This window comes from Pipistrellus hanaki (assembly GCF_964339955.1).
Source record: "Pipistrellus hanaki genome assembly, chromosome: 2".
Classification (NCBI taxonomy): Eukaryota; Metazoa; Chordata; class Mammalia; order Chiroptera; family Vespertilionidae; genus Pipistrellus; species Pipistrellus hanaki.
Window position 1 is genome coordinate 1,793,506 of NC_140504.1, and position 17,122 is coordinate 1,810,627.

At 57.2% G+C, this 17,122-nt stretch overlaps 2 protein-coding genes across 5 annotated transcripts in view; one reads left to right on the top strand and one right to left on the bottom strand.

Annotated features, from left to right (window-relative positions):
• The window catches only part of KCNE2 (potassium voltage-gated channel subfamily E regulatory subunit 2), a 286,345-nt gene that overhangs the window by 139,681 nt on the left and 129,542 nt on the right, over window positions 1-17,122 (top strand). The window lies entirely within an intron of this gene.
• RUNX1 (RUNX family transcription factor 1) overlaps window positions 11,719-17,122 on the bottom strand; it is a 148,977-nt gene continuing 143,573 nt past the window's right edge. For all 4 annotated transcript variants that reach the window (XM_084873663.1, XM_084873661.1, XM_084873662.1 and 1 more), the window contains one exon: window positions 11,719-15,693. In XM_084873663.1, coding sequence (XP_084729789.1) covers window positions 15,227-15,693 — 467 coding nt within the window. In that variant the 3' untranslated portion in view covers window positions 11,719-15,226. The remainder of the gene's footprint in view (window positions 15,694-17,122) is intronic.

The window sequence follows — 17,122 nt, forward strand, 5'->3', positions numbered from 1 at the left end:
CGGACACGCACACAGTCCGGCCAGTGTGTTTTTGTTTTTATTTTTTCAAAAGATGTTTTTATTTATTTCAGAGAGGGAGAGAGAGAAGCATCCGTGATGAGAGAGAATCATGGACCGGCTGCCTCCTGCACGCCCCACACTAGGGCTCGAGCCTGCAATCCAGGTCTGTGCCCTGACCGGGAATCGAACCTCCTGGTTCCGAGGTGGATGCTCAGTCACTGAGCCACGCCAGCGGGGCTTAAATGTATTTAAGTGTCAGAATCACTGAGGACACGCACACACGTGTATATGATCTTTTACCTCCCGTGTCAGCACGTGTTGGCGGCCAGGATCTGCCTGTAAGCTCCCATGACATGGTAGTTGGGGGGAGACCCCCACTTTCTGCTCCTGGAGAGACAGGCGCCCCGAGGGCCGTTTGGAGGTGAGGCTGGAGCCCCGCCCGCCTTCCTGACTGCGTGGGGTGGTCACGGGGGATCACGCGTGGAGGAGCTGCCGGCTGGCTCTCAGCTGAGCTCTAAGGGCGCGATGTCTTCCGGGTCCACACAGCTCCTCTTCGTCTCCCGCCACTCGCTCCTGGGCTGTGAGGGGGCAGGTGCTGGCCAGAGGGCCGGGGCTGTGTACAGGTGGGCCCCTGTGCAGGTGGGACCTGTGTACAGGTGGGACCCGTGTGCAGGTGGGACACATGTGCAGGTGGGACCTGTGTACTGTTGGGACACGTGCCCAGCTGACCCCTCGGTCTCTTTCTAAGACTCTGAGGGCCATCAAGAGGCCGTGCTCCTGCCTGCAGAGCAGCTGACACGGGCCTCCCGGTGCCCCCGCCCGCTGAGCCCGCAGGCCCCGGACAGGCCGCGCCCCGTGGCTGCTCCCCACGCAGCCGGTAACCAAGGCCGAGCACGGATCCGTCATCGCCGTGGGCTTCCACCCCCTCCCCTCCCGGTGACCAGCAGCGGCTCCGGCTGGCACTGGGAACACGGCTCAGACGTGCAATCAGCCGGAGCAGGCAGGGACTGGTCCCGGCGAGGGGAAGGCACAGCACATACTTTGGACTGAGCCCCGTGTGCGGGTCTTGCTGCGGCTTGCCAGCCCCGCGCAGGCTCCAGACGGCGCTCATTAGCCGGAGCCAAGTGGGGCGACCCTGGGAGCCGTGGCTCCGCCAATCCCATCGCGGGGCCGGGAGGGGCGTGGGCTGGGGCCTGGGACGGGACTGGGGAGCAGCGGGCTGCTGGGGCGTGGGAAGATCTCGCTGCAGATGGCTGGGGCAACATTCGGAACGGCTGACCTGTTGGTCAAGCAGACAAGTGGGCAGACCATCCCCGCCGGGCTCGGTGCCTGGCTGGGAGGAGGCGCCTGGACGCCAGGCCTGGCTGTGCTGGGACGCCCCCCTCTCCCCCCCTCCCCCCCCGCCCCCGAGGCCTGGGGCCGGAGATCCCGTCTGCACTGGGAAATGGGCACCGGGCAGCCGTCCTGTGGGGAGCAAGCGAGGGGAGGGTGCTGTGTGGGCACGGGCCCCGGTTGGATCCCTGCAGGGCCTCGGGCAGAGGGGCTGGCCTGGCGGGGGGGGGGGGGGGGTGAGGAGCAGGTGGAAGATGGCACAGTTTCCCACGGGCACACAGCTGCAGGCAGCCTGGGCTCAGGGCAGCCAGGAGGAAGGTCAGCCTGCCTCGCCGAGGCCCATTTCCTCAGAGCTGGTCCTCCGGGGAGACCCACCGCGTCACAGCGGCCCCGGGCACCCCGCAGAGCACCCCGAGGTGGGGGTCAGCCCTCCGCTGGGCCCGAGCTTCCGGCAGACACCTCTGGCACGGTCCCCGCCACCTTGCCGCCCTGCCCTGGTCCTGCCCGCTCCCCACCACTCCGGGAGGCCCTGGGGGCAGACGTGGGTCTCACACAGGACTGGGTCCCGAAGAGAATCCCCTCCCAACGAACATTTGCTGAAGCCGGCAGAGTCCTCTCTTCAGGAAGCACTGAAACCACAGAGGGCGGGCACTGCCCGAAGTCATATGCCCGTCGGCAGACGAGACCCACACCGCGCAGGCGGGGCGGGCACGGCCAGGTCCGCGCCCCCCTCTCCGTGGGCCGGAGACGCAGACCTCCTCGTAGCCATGGCGCTGACCCTGTAACGGAGGAGGAGACGACCCAGGGCTGCTCAGCTCATCTCCACACCCGGGACCTCCGACCTCACCCCTCCACCCGGTTCCCACCGGCCACCTGCTCCTCCGAGACGCTGATCCGATCGCTCGCTCTGCCCCACAGGTGGCAGCTACCCACCCGGGTTCTGCTGGTGGATGTGCCCACGTGGCTCAGATGTCGCGGACACCACAGGGAGCACGTCTGGATGGTGGGAGGCAGCCACTGCTGCTCCGTGGCTGCGCTGTATGGCATGTCCTGTGGTTCTGGTGGCACGGCCCCCCTGCCTCTGCCACGGAACCCGGCTCGAGGAGCTGGCTGGGTCCTGCCCAGGGCCGGGCGCGGGGATGCCCTCTCTGGTCCTTTGGTGCATGTCCGTGTCCTCGCCCTGCAGCCGATGTTTCTTTGTGCCCCGGGACCATCGGTGGGCGTCCTGCGGTTGGGATGAGGCTGGGACCCCGCTGAGGTACCAGAGCAGCCGAGGTCCCCACCATGGTCCCCGGGGCATTGAGGTGCGAGTCCATGGCTGCCCTCCATGCCTGGATCCAGAGGGCAGGGCGAGGGCTCACCCCCTCCCTTCAGGCCAGGGCAGCTGGCGGCCACCGCGTCCCAGGGGGACGGAGGAGAGGCGTCCCGACAAGAGCCGGCGTCTGGTGGTCCAGGGAAACTTGAAATGCTCATCCCAGCTGGAAAACCAACAACACAGGCCTTCGTGCTCACACCGGCACGCCCACCGCCGTGCTGGGCTTTTCTGAGAGCGGGCTGGGCGGAGGCAGAGAGAGCCACTGAGGCGGATGTGTGTGTGTGTGTGTGTGTGTGTGTGTGTGAGAGAGAGAGAGAGAGAGAGAGAGAGAGAGAGAGAGAGAGAGAGAGGAGAGAGAGAGAGAGAGAGAGAGGGAGAGGGAGAGAGAGAGAGGGAGAGGGAGAGAGAGAGAGAGAGAGAGGGAGAGAGAGAGAGAGAGAGGGAGAGAGAGGGAGAGAGAGGGAGAGAGAGGGAGAGAGAGCGAGCTTGGCTGAATTCGACTCCAGCGGGAACGTGCGGCCAGCGGTCCAGTAACCATGGCTGGCTCTGCTGTTTTTAGATTGCTTGGCAGGGGGCAGGAACGATACCATCTTGGATGAGTCACCAAACGTATCAATATTTCAGTGTCTTTATCTGTGTGCTGCAGACAGCCACCATATCCACCTACACACCCACCCACATCGGGGACAGACGCGGAGAGAGGCACTGGCCTCCTTTCTGAACTGTAAAGTGTTACGCCGTTTGGATCTGCCATACCTCGGTTGACTGGGTCTCGGGTGTCTCAATGTCAGCGCTTGGTTCCAACACTCAAATCTGTTTAGTTTTTTTTGTTGTTTTTTTTTTTTTGGGGGGGGGGTTCTTTTTAAAAAATTTTTTATTGATTTTTTACAGAGAGGAAGATTGAGGGATAGAGAGTTAGAAACATCAATGAGAGAGAGACATCGATCAGCTGCCTCTTGCACACTCCCCACTGGGGATGTGCCCGCAACCAAGGTACATGCCCTTGACCGGAATTGAACCTGGGACCTTTCAGTCTGCAGGCCGACACTCTATCCACTGAGCCAAACCGGTTTCGGGTCTATTTGGTTTTTATACTGAAGTGTATATGGGCACCTGAAAACGCACCAATCACAACGGGTGGCACAGCGTGGTGGGCAAGAACCCTGAGGCAGAGTGTTATCAGGGCCCAGGAAGCCCCTCAGCCCGTCGGTCGGTCCTCAAGGTAACCACTAGCCCTGCCTATAAACCCTTCGACCCTTGTTTCCTGTTCAGAACTCTGTACACGGAATCATGCAGTGTGTGTTGTTTGTTTGTGTAGCTTCTTAACCTCATGTTGGTGAGAAAGATCTGTTGCTGAAGCAGTCCTTTATGAATTTTCATGACTGCACAGTATCCTATTGTATGACCAGACCACAGTTTACACTGTTCTAATTGATGGGTTAACTATGGATGATTGAATGGTTAACCCAGTCAGTGAATCCTTGGAACAAACCCAACTCTTGACCTGGTGTGTTATCTTTTTTTTTTTTTTTATATCGATGGATTCAGTTTGATCGTATTTTATTCTGTGATCTCTGTTCTGTGCCTGTGACTGGTTTGTTTCTCTTTTCTCCCATGTTCTTTTCAGGTTTGGGGATCCAGTGATGCTGGCTGTTTTTATCTACCATGTGTGCTTTTAATCTAAGAACGTGCATTTCAGCCTGGCTATTTGTTTTGATCCGTATCTTAATTCCCGAATCCTCTCTTCAGCTGCCTCTCATTTATGGTTACATTTATCAGTTCAGCACTTAATTCCAGTTCAAGTATGTTTAAATTGTGGCCTTTTCTCTTTTCTTTGTATGCTTTCAAGTTGCTAGCTGAGGGTCTATATATAGCCGTACACATTTCTTGCATTTATTAATTAGATTAGGGGCCCGGTTAATTAGATTAGAAATTTATTAATTAGATTAGAAATCCATGCACAGGGGCTGAGGGGAGGGGGGGAGGGTCTCTCAGCCCGATCTGAACTTTCTCTAATCTGAGAGCCCTCAGGGGATGTCCTACTGACGGCTTAGGCCTGCTCCCCGTGATTTTCTGCCCTCAGTGGACAGGCCTGCTTGACACCACCGCAGGCCCTGCTGTCTGTTGTCTGTGGGGGCCTGCTTGCCCTTAGCTGCTGGGGATAGGAACAAGCAGGGCCCTGCTCTTTGCTCGTTCACTGTGGGTGACATTCCCACCCCACCCCTGGCTGCTCTGTGCCTGCATGTGTGTAGGCCAGGAGTGGCTTGGGGGGTGGTTGTTCTTGGACCCCCTCTGTTCTGGGCCTCTGTGCAGGCCTATGGGTTCGGGGCAGCCTGGCTCCTGAGGATGCCTATTCCAGGGACGCAGGCCACTTGGTGCCAGCGTGCGTGTAAGTGGCCGCAGGGCAGGAACATCTGCTGTGTTGCCATGGAAATGCGGCAGATGTTCCTACCCCACCCCCAGCTGCTCCACACCTGTGTATGAAAATTAACCCTCTGTCTTTGTTGGGTTAATTTGCATACTCAATCCTGATTGGCTGGTGGTGTTGAGAGGTACAGCCAATTTGCATATTTCTCTTTTATTAGTGTAGATATAGTTCAAGTCCATCTCCCATAATTTCTGTGGGCTGTCCCTTTATCTGCGCTTTCTGTTGGTTGTCAGTTATTTGTTCAAGCATTTTGGTGCATCAGTGAGTTTGAATTGAACACCGAGGATTTGTGTAAAAGTTGTTGCGATCACTTGAGGCTCTGGATGCTTTGGGAGGCAGTAGACTTCAGAGAAGTTTACGTTAATCCAGGCAGGTATGGAGGTGATTAGAGTCTGGGCCTCAGGATTTGAGAGGCTGTAATCCAAGTGCAGCTCTTTGCACACCTCAGCTGGAATCCTGGGCCACTTGTCAGCGCCTGCTGCACCTCTCTCCCTCAAAGGGCCCTTCACCCTGACTCTGTCCCTGTGCTTTGTAAGACCAACAGGAGTATTGTAGCTTCTCAGAATTCTTAAGAAACAAAAAATACCTGGAGGGGAAAAGCAGCATCAGTGCCAGTGTCAGACTCACTTCCCTTTTCCCATCTTTTCTTCTTCCCTTTCATTCTAGGACATTGGCTTCTTAGGTATCTGCTGCCTTGGTTTGATATATCTTCAAACACACACACACACACACACACACACACACACACACACATGCGTGTGGGCTTTGACAATTCCTTTGTTGTTCCATGTGGTGGTGGATGTTGACTGTATTACATAGCTCCACTGCAGGCAGAGATCTTTCAAAATCTGCTTTTCACGTTCCAAATGCATTACTCCTAACGCCAGGCTGGGCCGCCGGGCATACTTCTGAAAACCAACTCCGGAGAAGCCTACATTGTGTTTCTGCTTTCAGAAAACACATCGCTTGAACTCAAAGCTTCTGGCACTTCATTTCTTTACCCTCCAGCCTCACACTTCCCAGGCACCTGAGGTCTTCCTTCAAGCCCTGCTGGGTGGGAGGCATGGCCTGAGGTCCACCATCAAGTCCTACTGGGCGGGGGGAGTGGTCTGAGGTTCCCCATTACCAGGGTTCTTGTTTCAGCATTACAAAGGGTTCAGCGTTCTGAAGAAAGGCTGTGGGTAGATTAAGGAGGAGTCCAAGGATGAAAGATAGTTTTGAAAGGCATTGTTGGTCAGAGGAGCTTCAGCTAAAGGAGCTAAAGATTCTCCTTGTCTCAGGACCCCTTGCTTTTTATTTACACAATTTGTCTTAAGGCAAGGTGGAGATAATACACTTCAAAGGGGAGGGTTTCGTATAGAAGCAGTGTCAGATTGGGGAATAGCCTGCAGCTGTTTCAGTGTTTGGCCAACAGGAGGCAATAACAAGTAGAATAGTTCAGGGCATCCTATTCAGGTTTGGAGGAAGTGCCCTTTAGCCACTCCAACAGGTGATAACATATATGACTCAGCTCTTGTTGAGACCCAAGTTTCATCAACCTTTTGATAAAACTCTTATAATAATGACACGCTGGCACTGGCTTCCGGCATCCCATCAAACCCTGCTGGGTGGGGGGCACGGCCTGAGGTCCCCTGTCAAGCCCCACAGGGGCGGGGGCGGGGTGGGTGCAGCCTCAGGTCCCTGCTGTTTGCTCGTTAAGGCTCGTTATGGGAACTCGGCCTCGGCTGTGGGCGCAGCCATCTTGTGCTATGGACACCCACCCCCCCTTCGCTGTGGGTGCCGCCATCTTTGTGCCGGAGTGATGGTCCATTTGCACGTTCCCTCTTTATTAGATAGGATAGCCAACATTTGGAAGCAGCCCAGGCGCCCATCAGCAGATGAGTGGACAAAAACGCTGTGGTGCATTTTACACGCTGGCATACGACTGGGCCATAAAAACTAGGAAATCTTACCTTTTGCCACAGCGTGGGTGGATCCAGCGAACATCGTGCTACGTGCAGTGAGCCAGTCCGAGAAAGACAAGCGCGATAGGATGTCACACGTACGTAGAATCGAATGAGCAAAATAAACTGACAGCACAACGAGAAGAAACAGACTCATGGGGAACAGGCTGCAGCTGTCAGCGGGGCGGGGCTTGGGAGCTGGGCGAACAGGTGAACGGACGGAGCAAAAATCCTCCCCCCAGAGGGACTGGGGGTGGGGTGGGGGGGAAGGGGGGTACAGAGGGGTAACTGTGATGGGAGGAGACATGACGTGGGGTGATGAACCCACCTCGCCATGGACAATGACGGGTTAGAGAATTGCGCACCTGAAACCTGTATAATTTCATTAGTGTCGCTTCAATAAAGTCAATAAAAAAGGATAAAAGAACTAAATGGCACAGTACAGCATGTCTTAAAGTGACAAGGCCGAGAGCCGAGAATGGCTTTGATCTTTACGGGGCTCATAAACAGGGCAGAGCACCTGCTGAGCGATGGTCCCGTATGCAAATGCCGGGAGGGGCCCGGCGGAGGCTCAGGACTGCAGCCCTTCCCCCCGGGAGGAGGCCGAGTCCATCACACTTTTTACAGACTTCACTGTGGGAAGCCCACTTCCTTTCCCCTCAGAACCCAGGAGCGGGACTCTGGCTCAGGCCCTGCTTTTCCCGTGGGGCCTGAGCCCATCCTGCAGACACGGATTTGTGAAAGAGGAGAGAGACGGTGGACGCCCAGTGTGCTTCTGAGGGAATGCTGTGGTTGCTGCCGCCTTACGTCACTCTGGTGCAGGGGGGGCACCTGTCTCCTCCCCCTCCCTGCCACCACAGGCCTGCCCCCCTTCCTTTTAAAAGTATATATTTTATTGAGGTCAGAGAGGAAGGGAGAGGGAGAGAGAGAAACATCAACGATGAGAGAATCATGGATCGGCTGCCTCTTGAACGCCCCATACTGGGGATCGAGCCTGCAACCTGGGCCTGTGCCCTGCCCGGGAATCGAACCTGGACCTCCTGGCTCCTAGGTCGATGCTCACCCGCTGAGCCACGCGGTCGGGCTTGTCCCCCTTCCTGATCCTGACCGGTGACCCTCCGGAGTCATCGCTGGGTGCCTGCTTGTCTCTGTCCCGGGGAGCGGCCAGAGGCTCACACACAGCGCAGGGACGTGGTCAGGGCTGTGGTGAGAGATGCTTAATGGAAGTGGGTAACTGTGACCCCCCCGCCATGGGCTCCGTCCCCCTCAGCAGCACGTGGGTGTCTGTCCCTCTCTGACCCGAGGGGCCGGGTCTTGGGAAGAAGCGGCGTCCGTGGTGCGTGAGGCTCTCAGGCCAGGAGGGCGGGGCCTGCAGCGGTTCCAGCGGCTGCCAGGGATCCTCCTCCTGCTCGACGGCGACCACAGGTGCCGTCTGTCCTGGGACCGGCCTGTTCACGGACGCCACGGGGACCTGGGCCAGAGTGAAGTCTATGGAGCCAAAGTGAGCGACCGTGTGCCCGAAGCCCTTCAGTCCCCACCTGCCCTACTTACCCCGGACGCTCACCGGCCGTCCCTCCCGCTTCTCCAGAGGGGCTGCTCAGGCGGCCGGCCGGGGTTCGGACAGCTCCTCGGGGCAGTGATGGTGCCGCTCTGGGCTTCCGGACAGAGGGTGATGGAGGCAGCGTCCGGGCCAGCTCCCCGCTCCTCCCCGGGGCCGGCAGCTGGCGGAGCCCTTCTCCCTGAACCGTGGTTCTCTCGTTACCCCGGAGCCCGGCCTGCAGTGGCACTCACCACGCTGGGGTTCCCCGCAGGCCGGCTCCCCCTCTGCAGCCCGGGAGCCCTCGGAAGGTGCTGGAACCTCTCTGCTCCGCGGCCTGGCTCACACACCGCCCGAGACGGCGGCCACCTGGCTCCACTCCTCCTGGCGAGCCCCAGGCTGCCTCCTCCAGCAGCACGAGGTCCCCACCCCAGAGACCCACCTCCATGACCCCCGAAGGAGTGATCGGCAGCACGCCATGTCCTTCTGAATGGCAGTCCCTCTGAGTGCACACACTCCCCCGGGGCCCGCGGGCACTGAGGGCTCAGCGGGCTGGCTGTGCAGGGCGCCAGGCGGCGTGTGGCAGTCGGGGTGGCACCGCCGTGTGCGGCTGAGGGAGGTCCACGTGCCGATGGGGAGTGGAACCGCTGTCTTTGCCTGGATGCGGGGAAAGCACGTATGGAGCGGTGCATTGTGGGTGCGGAAAGCCGGGAAGGCGGGCACAGAACAGCGGACGGCCCAGCCCGGCGTGGGTGGGAGGGGTGGAGCGTTTCAGCTTTTTGTTGGGCGTTTATTTTATTGCGTTTATTGGGGTGACACTGGCTAATAAAACCATAGAGGTTTCAAGAGCACATCCCAACGACACCTCAGCTGCACTCTGCCTCGGGCACCCATCGCCCCAGCAAAGTCTCTCTTCGTCCTCCTGTACCCCGTCCCATGCTCGCTCCCCTCCCCCTCCTCTCTGGCTGCTACCACACTGCTGTCTGGGTCTATGTGTTGTTATATATATAACTAGAGGCCTGGTGAATGACATTCATGCACTGGAGGGGGTCCCTCAGCCTGGCCTGCCACCCTCACAGTCTGGGAGCTCTCAGGGGTGGGAGGGGCCCTGGTGATCAAGGGAAGGGGATGCTCATCACACCTCTGCTGCTGCCACTGCTGGCAGCGCAAGCCTCAGCCAGCCCTGGTTACCTGAGCCTCGGGCGGCCCTGGGCAGCTGGGCAGCCGCCATTCGAGGCTTGCCTGCACCTCGGGCCAGCCCTGGGCGGCTGGGGGGCTGAGGGGACTGGGGGACTCCAGAGGCAGGCATGAGGACTTGCTGCCTGCCTGCCGCTCCAGCAGGGCTGAGGGGACTGGGTGCCACCCTCTGTGGCTGTGGGCGCCGCCATCTTTGAGGGCAGGGCAGTCAATGAGCATATTCCCTCCTTATTAGATAGGATATCTATGTGGTCGTTTTGCTTAATCCCTCCACCTTTTTCACCCAGCCCCAAACTCCCTCCCCTCTGCCCACTGCCCGTCTGCTCTCTGTGAGTCTGTTTCTACTTTGTGACGTTATTCTGTTCATTAGATTCCACATGTATGTGAGAGCATGTGGCAGGGTTTCCATTTTCGACGTGTGGCCCCACCGTGTGCATTTGGCATGCACTGAGCATGTGTCATGTGCCAAGCTCTAACGTGTCTGACACGCGTGAACTCATCCAGGTGCCGTCACTGGAAACTGTCTCACTTCCCAGTTGAGAAGAAGGAGGGCACTAGTTCCCCTTGTTCCCTCGTGTGACAAATCTGGGGGACCCCCCCTCCCCGCCCTGGGGCAGTCTGACCCCTGGGGTCACACTCTCGGCTGTTCCCCTCCCCTGGCCTCCTTCCTGACCCAGGTGACTGGTCCTCCCCCCGCTTCCCACCTCTCTCATCAGCTATCACTTCCACGTCGCCAGTTTCTCCTCTTCCTGCTCATTTCCGTTCCCGGCATTCTCTGTGGCCACGTTTAAGGCCACGAGGCGAAGGGGACACGGACTGGGGAGGAGCGTCAGACCGCGGTTCTTGGCTGAGCGGTGACGCGGGAGGCACAGGTCTGGGGGCGGAAACACTGATGTCATTTGCAGGCGGAGGGGAGGGAAGGACTTCCTGAACCCCCACCCCCTCCATCAGTGGGAGGGCTGCCCCAGGCCCGGGGCTGAGTGCTGCGTGGCTTCCTTTGGCCCAGCCCCGCACAGCAGAGAAAGATGGGGCTGAGGGGATAGGGCACAGGCACTGGCCACACTGCTTGCCCGCTCTAACTGTGGTCACAGGGCTCAGAGGACCTGGGACAGAGGGAGGCTCCGAGGTTCCTGGGTAGTGCAGTCCAGACACTGGGACACCCTGCATAGCTGGGCACGAGTGCTGGGCATCAGGCTGGGCATGAAGCTGGGCATGAGGGCTGGGCACAAGGGCTGGGCATGAGGCTGGACACGAGGGTTGGGCATGAGGCTGGGCATGAAGCTGGGCACAAGACTGGGCACGAGGGCTGGGCATGAGGCTGGACACGAGGGCTGGGCATGAGGGCTGGGGACGAGGGCTGGGCATGAGGCTGGACACAAGGGTTGGGCATGAGGCTGGACACAAGGGTTGGGCATGAGGCTGGGCACGAAGGCTGGGTATGAGGCTGGGTACCAGGGCTGGACACGAGGGCTGGGTACGAGGCTGGGCACCAGGGCTGGGTCTAGGGCTGCTCTGGCGGATGGAAGGGGCCACTCTGATAGTGTGGGAGCCAGGCCCCTGGCCCGCCCTCCTGTGCCGCTGGCAACTCCGTGGAGAGGGCCTGGGTGAAGCCTCCCGGCCCCTCAGGCCTCATGCCCCTCGGGACGGGGTGTCTGTGAGCCAGAGAGAAGGAGCCCCCAGCCCGGAACCCGCCCGCAGAGCGGCCGCCGCCGAGGACGCCTGCGGGGCCGCTGTTTCAAGAGCCGCCGCCGCCGCTGGGGTTGAAAGTTTATTTCCCGTGACGGTTACACATCCACGCAGCACACAGAACCCGCGGTTCTTTCTTTTTTCTTTTTTCTGCACATTCATTTCCTTCAAACAAAAGTGAACTTAAAAAAAAAAAATTGGAACCATGCGATTAGCTCTTTATAAAAGTGGATAAAAAGCAGTTTGTCTTAAAGTCTAAAATAAACAAAGGAGAGAGAAGCACTTTTGTCTACAGTATATTGAGCAAACATAAGGGAACGTCCTCAGAAGCACACACAGAATTGGAAAACGTTATCGTATTAACAGTATTTCATAAGGAAGCTTAAAACCTATTTACAGACATAAATACAATGAACGTTGTTGATGCAACCCTCCTCGGAGGGAAAGAAGCCCGGGTGGCCAGCCCCCTCGACCCTGACCTGGCGAAGGGGGTAATGCCGGAGACAAGCAGAAAACCCCCGGCCGTGTGCGCTGCCCCAAACACAAAGGCATTTTGTTCAGACGTCAGAACTGTCTCGGAGACCAGGGTGAGAGTGCCGTTCGGTGTGTAACAGACCCCAACATGTCACCCCGAGAAGAAGAGCCACCGAAACCGCGGACCAGCGGGGCGGGACGTCCCGAGGACACAGGGAAGGATGGAAACCTGCCGAGGAAACTGCAGGGCATGCAGTGAAACCACCCGCTTCCCGCCCAGCGAGAGCCGTTCTGCCGGGCACAGACCGGGAGCCTCAGCGCTGCCTGTGACTGGCCTGGCAGGCCCTGCCCGGCTGCGCGGGGGCGGCGGGCAGACCGAGGGGCTGCGGCCTGTGCCACGGGCAGCATCCCAGCAGGAAGACGCCGACGAGCGGCTCCTCAACGGGGCGCAGGGGAGCGGCTCCTCCAGTTTAGACTTTCGGTATTGGGGTGGCCTGTGTGCTATTTCCCAAACTAAAGAAGGGGGATATGTTGAGAGAGAAGTGGAAGATGCTAAAGGGGCAGGGAGGGAGAGAAATGTAAATGTAGAGATGGCTTCTCTCACTTCTCTTCTCCGGCACCAAGGCTCCGGAGGCACCGGCTTTGCCATTACTGGCGGCTGGCCTCCCCGGTGAGAGGGCCACCTAATGCATGGGAGGCAGCGAGGGCAGGCCTCAGGGAGAGGCAGTGGGTGTGGCTCTATCTCCCAAGCAGCTGGCCTCGGATTCTCTTTTTCCAAAACAAACACTGACTATGCTGGAAAGGGCCTCTGGATGGCCTGCCTGCTGGCCTACAGGACAGTGAGCAGCCCTGCTCACGCGTGACCCCAGATGGAAGGTTCACGCAACAGGTCACCTGATTCCCGTGAGGACAGGAGGAACATCTTCAGAAACCAGAACTGAACAACCACCATTTTTTCCCCTTCATTCCCCCAGCATCTTGTCAGGTAGATGTGGTCCTGGCAGGTGCCAGAAAGGACATTTAAATTCAACATGGGGTAAACGGGCTCACTTAGCCGCTAAAGGCTCTTTTCAGAAATGAATATTTTAAATCCACTGACAGGTAGTTTTCCTGCCGAAAAGAAAAGGAAAGGAAAGAAAATAAAAGAGCAATGTAGACTAAAACAGGAAAATGAATGCCAGAGGGAGAACTATGTCTAAGATGAGAATGGCCCTGGCCTGGGTCTCCCCGAGCTCTGCCGCAGCTCTTTCCTAGGTAACCTTGACCTCACATGACACCCTGCCTCCCTCCCCTCTCACCAAAGTGCTACTGCGCTTGCGTAAAACAGCATATCCAGGGCGGGCAACAGTCGGGGGCACAGCGCGCGCGCGGCAAATAATACAATAATGAATAAATAACAATACAAGAATAAACTCTGTGTTCTGCACACTCACAACTGTAAACCCACGTCCCCCACCCCTGGACAGAGAGGAAAACTCAAAAAACAAGTTGTCTTAAATAAACCCAGCTGTCTCTGCTGCCTGCAGCCGAAGATCTTCCTAACGCGAACCCTGACATGTAGAGAATAAAAACCTCCGTTCTCAAGTCCTGCTCTCACACGCTCCTGCGGGCGGACCTGAAGCTGTGCCCGCGGGCTGGAGGGGTACATTGCATGGCCCCGGTCACTCTGAGCGCACACAGGCGGAAGCCAGCGGTCAGTCTATAGGAGCTGCAGTATCCATGCGCTCTGGCCAAATCCTCCAGTTACAACAGTGCCACCCGGGTACAGGGACCTTGGCTATGCTTGCCTGTCGCCATGGGCAGCCGTGGTGACACGCGTCTTTCTGGTCACATGACGCGCAGGTCCCCCGAGGGGAGGGTCTCAGCCTGGGGACAGCGACAGGAAGGTGGGTGGTGAGTGAGCAGCACGGGGTGGGGTCCTGCGCAGGGGGGCCTGGTGCTGCCCCAGGGGACCCCAGAGGCAGAGGGGGGCCTGGCTCCCGCAGGCCTGCTGCTGGGCCCATCCTGGCCGAGACCCTCCGTGGGCAAAAACACCAGCCCAGTCCCCTCTGCCCCAGCCTCAGGGGACAGCCACACATCTCATTCTGCGTAAAGGAGCAGGCACTGCAAGAGAGGAGCATTTTCTTAAAGCTAAACGCCACTGCATTCTGGATTCGGAAGATCTCCTTCCTCCCCCAGAACCCAGCCCTGGAGGAGCCCCTGAATTCACAGCTGCTGCTCCTCCACGTGGCTGGCTTTGGGTTTGTTCTGAAACTCCCGAGAGGCAGCAGTGCGCTGATCCCTGGCCAGTAGCGAGTCCTCGCCAGCTTCCACTGAGCCCTCTGCGGCCAGGCGTGGCCTCTGCATCCGGGGCTGGAGTTGGATCGCAGAGCCTCGGCGGGGGCTGCCTCCGGCCCTGGGACTGACCCTCGGGATCTGAAAAGGCTATCAGAACATGGCTGCATCAGCCACCAGCTTGTCTGATTAACATGAAAGGAAGTTTAATGTAAACAATATGTAGGTAACCGCGTGATCACATTACCCATCCTTTTTTCCCAGCCTTCTTCCATGTGACACATTTAACTTTGGCTACTATTTAAAAATAAAGGAGAGAATGTAGTACTTGATATTTTTCTTCTTAATATAAGTACATTTAAATAATAAAAAAGTATCAACACATAAGTAACTGTCTGCACATCAAGATACATAAATATCTAGGGATTCCGCGTGGGAATACAGTAGTTGAAAATGACCCAAAGCTGTGGCTGTTTCTTTAAGAAAAAACAAACCACAACTACACAAAAGTCCAAAAGAAAAGTTAAATAAACCTTACAAGAAAAGGAATCATATTTTTTTTTTCAATTGTCATAGTAAGAAAGAAGCAAGCTCCAATTTATATAGATATATATAAAAATAAAACCACCCCAAATGCAAACACGCATTTTGCAATTTATAAGGTGCTGGAAAAGAAGGTGAAAATACAAACTCGATGCCAGATAGCAGGAGTCGTGTCCCCCAACCCTGAACCAGAATTCCGTCCTCTTTGGAATAAACAACTTGGTTAAAAAGTGAAGTCAGGGTATAAAATCTTTCTTTTATTCACAGCATTGCTAATTCAGAAGCATTCACAGTTTTCCTCTGGAATCTTCCTGTGTGCCTCCCAGGGCCCGCGTGGCCGGCCGGTCACGCTCTGCAGACGGCGGGCTCTGATGGTGCGACAGCGGCCCTGGCCGGTCCAGCTGGTGCCAGAAGCGCAGGGTCCTGGCCGGCCCAGCTGGTGCCGGGGCTTGGGGGCCCGGCCGTCCCAGCTGGTGCCAGGGGCGCGTCCCGCCGGCTCAGTAGGGCCGCCACACGGCCTCCTCCAGGCGCGCGGCGGGCACGGTGGGCGAGCTGCTGTGGCTGCCCTCGGCCTCGCCCGCGTCGCTGGGCGTGGGCAGGCTGGGGTTGAGCAGCGCGGCGCCCGTGGACGCGTTGGTGCAGGGCGGCAGGATGCGGGGCGGCGAGCGCTCGCCCACCACGGAGAACTGGTAGGAGCCGGCCGAGGCGCCGTAGTACAGGTGGTAGGACGGCGAGCCGGCGGGGAACGGGCCGCCCTGCGCCTGCGAGGAGCCGGGGTAGGGCGGCGGCAGGTACGTGTGGTAGCGCGAGGCCGAGCCCATGGCCGACATGCCGATGCCGATGCCCGAGGTGACGGGCGTCGGCGAGTAGGTGAAGGCGCCCGGGTAGTGCATGCGCGGGTCCGAGATGGAGGGCAGCGCCGGGAACTGGCGTGGGTCGCCGAAGGCCGTCAGCTCCGGGGCCGCTGCGGACGGGAAAGCATGGCATGGTGAGAGGGGAGCTCAGGGGACCCTGCCCTGGCTGCCAGCCCACCCGCAAGACCATTACCCAGAATGCCGCTGCCCACGGATGGGGGACTACCCAGAATGCCGCTGTCCAGGGAGGTGGGGGACCTCCCAGAATGCCACTGCCCGGGAAGTCAGAGGATAACCCAGAATGCTGCTGCTCAGGCAGCTGGGAGACTACCCAGAATGCTGCTGCCCAGGAAGCTAGGAGAGTACCCAGAATGCTGCTGCCCTGGGAGATAGTCTTATATAATAAAAGGCTAATATGCAAATCGACCAAAAGGCGTTATGACCAGTTGCTATGATGCACAATGACCACCAGGGGGCAGATGTTCAATGCAGGAGCTGCCCCCTGGTGGTCAGTGTGCTCCCACAGCGGGGAGTGCTGCTCAGCCAGAAGCCAGGCTCACAACTGGTTAGCTCAGCGGCAATGGCAGGAGCCTCTTCCACCGCTGCGGCAGCGCTAAGGATGTCTGACGGACGGCTTAGGCCTACTTCCCACAAGCCTAAGCCGTCAGTCAGACATCCCCCAAGGGCTCTCAGACTGCGAGAGGGTGCAAGCATGGCTGAAGGACCCCTTTCCCGCGTGCACGAATTTCGTGCACTGGGCCTCTATTATGATAATAAATAGTAAAAGATGAGGATATATGCTGCCAAGTAATATAATACTGTGTTTCCCCAAAAATAAGACATCCTCCAAAAATAAGACCTAGTGCATGGAAAGATAAGACATCCCCTGAAAATAAGACCTAGCGCAACTTTGGGAGAAAAAATTAATATAAGACACTGTCTTATTTTCGGGGAAACAGGGTATGTCAATATAATATGCTATCAAGTAGTATAACAATAGAGATATAATATAACATGTAGAGTATAGACATCATTCAGGATGTGTACAGTACAGATGTAGTAATAACTGGCATAATCCCGGGGCTGGCAAGCTGCAGCCCAGGGTCAAACCCGGCAATGTCATTCTCCTGTCCTGCAAGCTAAGAGGAGTGTTATTATATTTTTAAGTGGTTGGAAAAAACATCAAAAGAAGACTGTTTCCTGTAATGAAATTTATGAGAGATTCAAATTTCAGGGTCAGTGCATAGAGTTTTATTGGCATCAGCCTCATTCCTTTATGTGCTGTCTCTGCCTGCTGTCGAGCGACCTCTGCAGAGCTGAGGGTCATGACTTAGGCCGCAGGGACCTGAAATACTAAAATATTTAGTTTCCGGCTCTTTACAGAAAAAAAGTTGGCCCGTCTTCTAGATAGTCAATATGCTAATGCACCCATATTAAAGTAAGTTTAGTCTCTGACATTAATATAATTATAACTGGTAACACAATGTAACACTACATAATAATTAGAAATATAATGGATGCGTTAATGAATTCATATCA